Source organism: Seriola aureovittata, chromosome 18, assembly GCF_021018895.1.
Source record: "Seriola aureovittata isolate HTS-2021-v1 ecotype China chromosome 18, ASM2101889v1, whole genome shotgun sequence".
In the NCBI taxonomy this organism is placed as follows: domain Eukaryota; kingdom Metazoa; phylum Chordata; class Actinopteri; order Carangiformes; family Carangidae; genus Seriola; species Seriola aureovittata.
Window position 1 is genome coordinate 776,737 of NC_079381.1, and position 8,016 is coordinate 784,752.

The 8,016-nt window shown below is 43.9% G+C and overlaps 1 protein-coding gene across 2 annotated transcripts in view; it reads right to left on the minus strand.

The window, feature by feature from the left end:
- Positions 1 to 7,631, minus strand: part of dcc (DCC netrin 1 receptor) — a 287,897-nt gene extending 280,266 nt beyond the window's left edge. For both annotated transcript variants that reach the window (XM_056403378.1, XM_056403377.1), the window contains exon 1: positions 6,972 to 7,631. In XM_056403378.1, the coding sequence (XP_056259353.1) occupies positions 6,972 to 7,092 (121 nt within the window). In that variant the 5' untranslated portion in view covers positions 7,093 to 7,631. The remainder of the gene's footprint in view (positions 1 to 6,971) is intronic.
- Between the last annotated feature and the right edge of the window lie 385 nt (positions 7,632 to 8,016).

The window sequence follows — 8,016 nt, forward strand, 5'->3', positions numbered from 1 at the left end:
TGTGACATGATAAAATGTGAGATAAGACAATAAGTAATAAAGCAAGATGAAAGAAGACAAGATGAAATTGAATGCAATGAGATGAAAAGACAAATTAAAACTAGGTAATGCATTCCAAAAGAAACTAACAGCTGCTGCTGCTGTTGCGGTCGCTTGAAGAGCAAATAGTGACATCAGAAAAGCTGCATTTACACCTGCTTTTTATTAAGCAGGTGTGGTGCCTGACAGCTTATTACAGCTCATGAACATGAGAAAATACTTCAAACATACACGTAGTATGGCATAGGGGGTGAGTGTGGATTCAGATTGACCAACAAGCAAACAGCATGACTGTCCTTCACGCACATACAGTACCAGTGTGAGAAGCTAAAAGAGCTGTCACAGCTGTCAGCTGTGCGCTCTTAGTGGAGGCTGAACGCTGACTCTTCTGATTATGAGACTGCAGTTTAACCACTGACTCATCTCAGCTCCTGGAAGAAGTCATTTCAAGTTCACATTTTCTTAAGAGAGGTGTAATTGCCCATAAACTGAAGTCATGTGAAAGCATAAAGTTGTGTCCAGTCAACCAGCTTCCATTATCTGATGTTTGAACTTGCCGGGTACTTGTGGGACTGCAGTGCTAACCACAAGGCCGATAGAAAATACATTGTTTGGTTGTTAAGAATAAAGGAGAATCTGCGAGTTGAATAAAAGAAAAGTTAAAGAGGGACAACTAGAAGTGTGTCGGTGTTTTCCTTCAAACCCACAGAACAATCAACACTTCATTAGGCCACACTGGTCTGAATACAGACAGTTATTACACCGGCAGGCACTGCAGTCTCTCCACTCACACCTCTTTGACCATTTTTGGATTAGCTGGGAGTTAGAGGCGGAGTCAGGTACTGCCAAGATGGTGACGGTGGAGCAGCTCACTCTGAGCTTCAAAAGCGTTCTTCGGAAACCTGTCTGTAATGTCACAGAGGGTACGTCCATCTTTTTTTTACAGTCTATGATTTGTACCAGGACAAAATTGGGACAACTGGTCAGAAGTGCTGCATCAGGCGGGCGACTTCTGCCCTGGACAAGAAACCTGGCGTGCTCTGTCCCTATCTCTACAAGGTTACAAGCGGCCATCATCTGAAGTGGAGCCCGCTCAGACAAAAACACCAGAACCCAAAAAGGTACTAGTGCAAATGGCAACATTAACAGTGTTAATCCTCAGGATCCTCAGGCAAAAGTAATGTTAAGGTGAAGCAGCAAACCACAGACAGGTTTCAGACACAGAATGTGTCTGTAGCTCAGACTTAATGATAAAATGAGCTGCTCATTTTGTAAAACAACAACATTGCGCATGTTACCAGCTGATGATTCAAAACCACTCCGATGTTCCTCAGACAGCAGCCTTGAACAGAAAGCATGAGACAGATTCAGAAAAGTCTGTAATGTCAGGTGAATGTGGATCCAGCACAAAAAACAGGATTAAAACTAAATTTCTAAATTCACTGCCTAATACACACCTGACTGATCGGATGTTCATTTCAGAGCTTTGCCCTCACCAAGAGCTGTTTCATTTTTTTTTTTTTTTTTTTTAGTTGTTATTAAATGGAAACAGATGAAGCGGAGGAGACGGGAGAAGAGGGAGTCACCAAAACAAAGACTAAGGACAATGATGCAGCTAAGAACAAACCACAGCAATGTGTAGTTCAGAGGATGAGGTAAGAATAGGACATGGCAAGATCTACCCCCACCACCCCACCCTTCACATAAGTTAGAGTATGAACTAATGACTGAATGAATGAACATTAGCTATGTGAAGAGTAAAAACAGGGAATGTCATGAATGTAGCACAGGTTTGATTCAGACTAAAGAGTTGGCAGCAGATCATAAGTGAGCAGAATGTACACACACAGAAACACACAACACACCCACTTGTAAATTGTAGGCAGTGAAAACAAATCCTCCTCTGGATAAAGACAAAGGTTCAAAGACAAATCTGCTTAGTCCTAATACTAACACAGCTCTGATTTGTACAGCATTGTTCAAGTGACCACGCCCCCTACACACACACGCACACACGCCGAGGAGCTGACAACAGGGAGAATAAAACTCCACTGTAGGCCGATAATCCTCCGATTCACACGGAGAAACAGGATGGATGAGAGAATGTAAGATGAGGACAGAAGCTCTCACAGACACAAACAGCAGATAAGCAAGAGGATTGTGAACATCACTTAGTGAAGCAGGAAACAGAAGATAAACAGGTTTTTATCAGAGCGGGTGGCTCCAGGGAGCAGATACTTGGAGCCAATGGACAGTAAGAGTAACCCTGAAATGAGTGATCACAGTGAACACTGGGACGTGTTACTGCTCTGCTGTCAGTGGTTTAAAAACCTGTTCTCAGAGAGCAAAATCAACCCCCTGGCCCAGTGTACACCCTGGTTCCACAGCCCACATCTGGCTAGATCCCAGCTGCTATCCTCCAGTGTTGGCTGACAGCTGGAAGATTTTCTTGTTCCAGATGTGGAAATAGCATCTGACAATCAGGCTGTATATGAACCTATACTGGGCCAGAGGAAGCGTAGGCCAGATGTATCTTGCTATCTGCGTTGTTGTGAGCGTTTCCTGTTCATTTGTGTTGTTGCTGTGTGACATCATGAGCCTAATTGATGTAGCTGAGCAATCAGCTGGCACACCTGTAATTTCTCTGCTGCTGTTCCTGGTGATGCTTTAAATGTTAATATGTTCAATATTGTCATGAGCAAATGCAAAGTGGTTGCATCAGGCCAACATGAGATTTGTAGCAAATATATTGAGGTGTTATATTTTTTATATATTCTATTTACTCTGTGTCATTTCCTGTATGTGTGGGCTCTGACTCGGACGGAGAGGTTGCTGGCTCTCTCCAGTATGTGGCACTTGTAAATGTGACGGCCAAGCTACTGAGGAACTCTGCTCTGTCAGGTTCACCGGCCTTGCGTCGACGTTAATGATGAATCATGGAGGTTAAAGCTCATTGGGAATAATCTAATAACATGCCCAAAACAAAAACAAAGATGACGTATTCACCTCTGTTTCACTTCTTCCAACACTCCATCCATCTTCATTTGGACAGATGGTGAAACATCCTGGTGGCAAGAGGAGGAACTACACAGGGTTTTAAACGGACTGAAATCTCTCAGCTGACTGAGGACACTTTCTTCTGCAGGGATAAAGGTCATGAGTCGTTCCTGTCATGCAGAGTTCAACCGGATTTAACTCTCCAACCTATAGCCAGAGAAATAATGACTGTTTATCTCCTTGTTTATAACTGTGGCTGAAATAATACAAGCAGCAGAGACAGTTGCCGATCGGCTGCAGTGAGGGCAACTTTTCAGAAGACAACAAGAAAATGTTAACACCTCAGCAAGTAATGAGCAGCCACTCAGAAATCATTCGTTTTTAATGCTTCACCCTTATAAAAACAATCTGTAGTTAACTGTGTGATGACTTATGATGTTCTAACCAAATGAATCAGTTCACACTCAAAGAACACATTCATCTACTGTTGTGATGATGATGATGATGATGATGATGATGATGATGATGATGATGATGATGATGATGATGATGATCACGACGTACCACATGATCAGAAACAAGTTAAACTGAGCTCTCTGGCCACAATCACAATCAATCAAAATATGTTTGGAGAAGAGAAGAAGCAGGAATTTATGCAGAAAATTGGCAACTGTTAAGCATGAGGGTGTGGAGGTGGCTGCAAGTGTCACTTCACAGCAAGGACATCAGAGGTTCAAACCCTGATTGGGTCAGAATTTGTAGGAGTTTGCGTGTTCTCTTCTCCGGCTTCTAAAGAGCCCATAGGTGCAATTTGCTAATGGATGGATGGTTGTGTGGCAGCACTTGGCACAGGAAACGCTGCTAGAGTGGATTCTGGATACAAATGTCATACAGTCTGTCAAGAAAATGAAAATCTTCTGCAACAGGACAATGAGTGAAGAAAAAGTTTAATTTTATAATGAATTATATTTGACATAAATCAGTCAGTTATATAAGTCGTAAAATTCTGAACTGGATCCAGCAGGATGTATTTTTCTACTGAGCCTCAGTCTGCAGAGGACGAGCTCCTGCAAAAACAAAGAAAACAGAAATCTGGAGCACAGACGTGTCAACTTGTTTTTCTTGTTCCATGTGTTGTTTTTTTTATCGTTGCCAGTGAGAAACAAATGGATGGACATCTAAAAGTGGACATTAACTTGTGTTTAGTCTGTTGTTTGGAGTGAATAATTTATCATCTTGGAGTTAGTTCAACCATCCCTGAGACACACAGAGGCAGGTATGTGTGTGTGACAGAGAAACCGGTTTAATGCAGAGGATTCACAGCTGCAAACTGTTCATGTGTTGATGTTGTTCAGGTTTCTGACAGCGAGGACGTTCAGCTGTTGTTTCTGAGTAAATACTTGTCATTGATGAACTCAGATCTGTGGTGTGCAAAATGATGTTGCCGCTTTTACCGTTTACGGTTGTGTGAATGACAGCGTCACAGTCATCCACAAATCATCAGTTTTTTTCTGTGGTAAATGAGTAGTAAATTGCGGTACTAGTCTCTGGCTGTGCTGGTCCTGATCCTGGCCCTGACACTGCAGCAGCACCTGTGACTGACAAACAGCTCATTCCCGTCATCTGGAGACTATTTTCCAGTGACTGAGGAAGAGGACCCACAAACAAATCCCTGCGCCCCCTCTAGCAGTGGGCCTGTTTCACATGGAGCAACACAGTGAAGCTACAATAGCTTCCTCCATCTTGGACTTTTCAGCTCTCCTGTCCCTCAAAGGTCAGCAGTGTCAGACATTTTCATTTACATTTAGTTGTTTTGCAGATGATGCTTTTTTCTGAAGTGAGGGACAATACTAAGGCTTCTTTTCTGAAGAGATGAGTCTTCAAAAGATTCTTAAAGTGAATCTGTGTGTCAGAGTTTACCGAAGTTTAAATGAAGACAAAGATTTATGTGGATTTACTTGTCAGCTGGATTAGCAGGGATGGGGACTAAACAGCCTGCCGGTTTTCTACCCACTGATTAACTCTCCTCCAGGTCGGCTGGAGGAAATCATCGGTGGATATTCAGCAGAGCATTAAACAGCCAAGCAGCTGAACAGTTATCTACCACACACACACACACACACACAACACACACACACACACACACACACACACACACACTCACACACACACACACAAGCTGAGCTCAGCTGAGCACTTCTGACTGTGTGTGTATGTGTGTGTGTGTGTGTGTGTGTGTGTGTGTGTGTGTGTGTGTGTGTGTGTGCTCTCCTACCACCAATTAGCTTAATGAAAGTGTTTGGACATAATTTATTGACAGCAGGAGACTCAGAGAGAGAGAGAGTCAGTGCAGCCTCTCTAAGATCTGTGTGTTCAATCACCAACATCATGAAGCAAAACCACGAACAATGATTCTGAAACAATGATGTTTAAAATGGACTGAAGCAACAATTAATGTCAAAACCAAGTCAGATGAGCAGGTTCTTCAGTTGTTGTTCAGATGTATTATTTTTACAATGGTTATATTTATTTATTTATTCAAAGACCAGGATACAGTATTAAAAGTAAACGGACACCAAGATGGAAGGAGTCAAAGATATCAGACCAAATATTTTGACTGGAACAAATGAAAGAATTTTACACAGATAAAAACAGCACCTGCGTCCCAGTCAAACCCAGTAACAACCAACGCCCCTAACAAACCAGCCCATAGTTAGTCTGTGCATGACTTTTACTAGTTGTTATTTTATGCAGTTTGTTATTGTATTTTGTTCAAAATCAGCTGTTTCAATCTGTCATTCATTTTAAGAGAAGCTGAAGCAGCATGAATCCAATAAGGTTCACTACAGTCTGCACAAACCCACAGTTTAACACAGGATCAACACAGACTGTGGAACCTAGTAAAACCGGATCAAACCTGGTAAGTTCCCATAAAGCCAAAACCAGACCACCAAACCTCATCTCTCTGGAGGCAACTTACTGTAGCAAGGAATCCTGAAAGATTTGCTGATACCTGCCCAAAGCAGCAACAGAAACCTGCTGAAGCCCAGTAATAACCCTTTCGACCCCAGTCAGACCTTGTAACAAAAACAAAGTCAAAGCAGCCACAGTTCCAGCAGCCTGGAACCGATCAGTCCCAGGAAACCCTGTCACTCAACAAACCAAAGCGGCAGTTTAACGCGAGATCACAGAAATATGTTGAAACCCAGTAAAGACGAGCAAAATGTGGTTAAAATCCACAGCAGGCTAAACTTCAAAAGTTCCATTACAACAAATCATTCTAGGTGGAACTCAAGGTGAATCAGCTGCAAAATCCAGCACTAACACTCAGTCAGACTGCTGGGGTCCAGTCAGATTCGTCTAAAACCAGTAAATCAACATGATCAGACCTGCAGAGATCAGGTGAAACCCAATAAAGCCCCATGAAATACACAAAAACCAAATCAAACCCAGTAAAACCTGGCGTAAGCCGGTCAGACTAGCAGCCTGAGCCCGATCAGCTTCAGGGAATCCATTATTTTGAGGGAGACTGAAGGTAAAACAACAGCAGAGGAAAATTGACTGAAAGCAGCCCTGAGCAGCAGCCTGGCACATCAGAGCCCAGTGAAATCCATTTAAACCAGTCTAACCCAGCAGTCTGCACCATGACCACGCACACAAACCCCCCAGTAAAACCTAATTGAACCCGGTCAGACCGGAATCCTCCCGGCTCAGAGACCGGGTTTAAACTGCAGCCAGTGGAGAGATTCAACAAATGTGCCAATTCTCGTTTGGTCTGCGGCAACGAGAGCAACCAGCAACGACACACACACACACACACACACACACACACACACACACACACACAAACGCAAGTAAAACCCGCACACACACACACACACACACACTGCGGGACGGAAGCAGGAATCACGCACACATTTCTCTTTTCCACTCACCTTGCGCTGTGGTGTGAGCAGCCAGCAGCCAGCAGAGCAGCAGCAGGTACAGTCCTCCCGTCCTCCTCAGCATCAGCACCTCCCAACCATCACCAATACATCCAACCAAAACCAGCTCCATGCTGCCAGACACCCGCAAATCCTGCTGTTGTCTGATCTTTTAGGAAATCTCCACAGAATCCAAGTGTCAATTAAAAAATAAAAATAAGAAGAAAAAAAGGTTACGGTGTAGTGAGTCAGGGGGACGGTGAGGTGGAGAGACAGGGGTGAAACAACCTGTCCTCTCCCCAAAAAACAACCCTGATCCCCGGTCGGATCCCAAAGAGAAAAAAAGAAAAGGAAATACCCCAAACAGATACACGCGGTTAGTTCCCTCTTTTTACGGATGATGAGTAAGTTCCAGTAACTACGAGGGCAGAGCCTCCATCACTCTTGCGCGGTGAGGCTGATTCCCATTCACAGATACAGGGAGAGTTCAAATCCACGCTGCCTTCCCGGAGGTCTGCTCCGTCTGTCGGGGAGGAAGGATAGAGAGGGCTGGAAGAGGAGGTGGAGGAGGAGGAGGGGAGGGGTAGGAGGAGGTAGCCCTCTCTCTCTCTCTCTCTCTCTCTCTTCCTCTCTCTCTCTCTCCCTCTCTGTGGGTCTATACAGCTGGGGAGAGAGGGGGTAGAGACACCTTGGTATAGTATGGAACCACTGATCTAAATAGGCTGGAGGTAAACCCCGAGATGGAGCGGAGGGCAGCGCGGTGGAGTAGAAGCTGAAGCCCAGCAGAGGAAGCAGAGCAGCGGGGAGAGATTAGCTGAACTCTCCTGCCCTCTCTGGTCACACCGGGAACTTTAACATTACAGTCACAGCTGGAGGATTATCTTCATCAACTCATCAATAGGTCACCACTGTTAATGATATGCATATTATTTTATGTATTATCGTTATGTATTTTTAAGTGTATTGTATTGTTTGATTGGAATTTCTATGGAAGCCCATTAAAGCCACATCTCCCCATAGAACATAGAGTAGCTAAGAAACAGCTTCATATTTGACC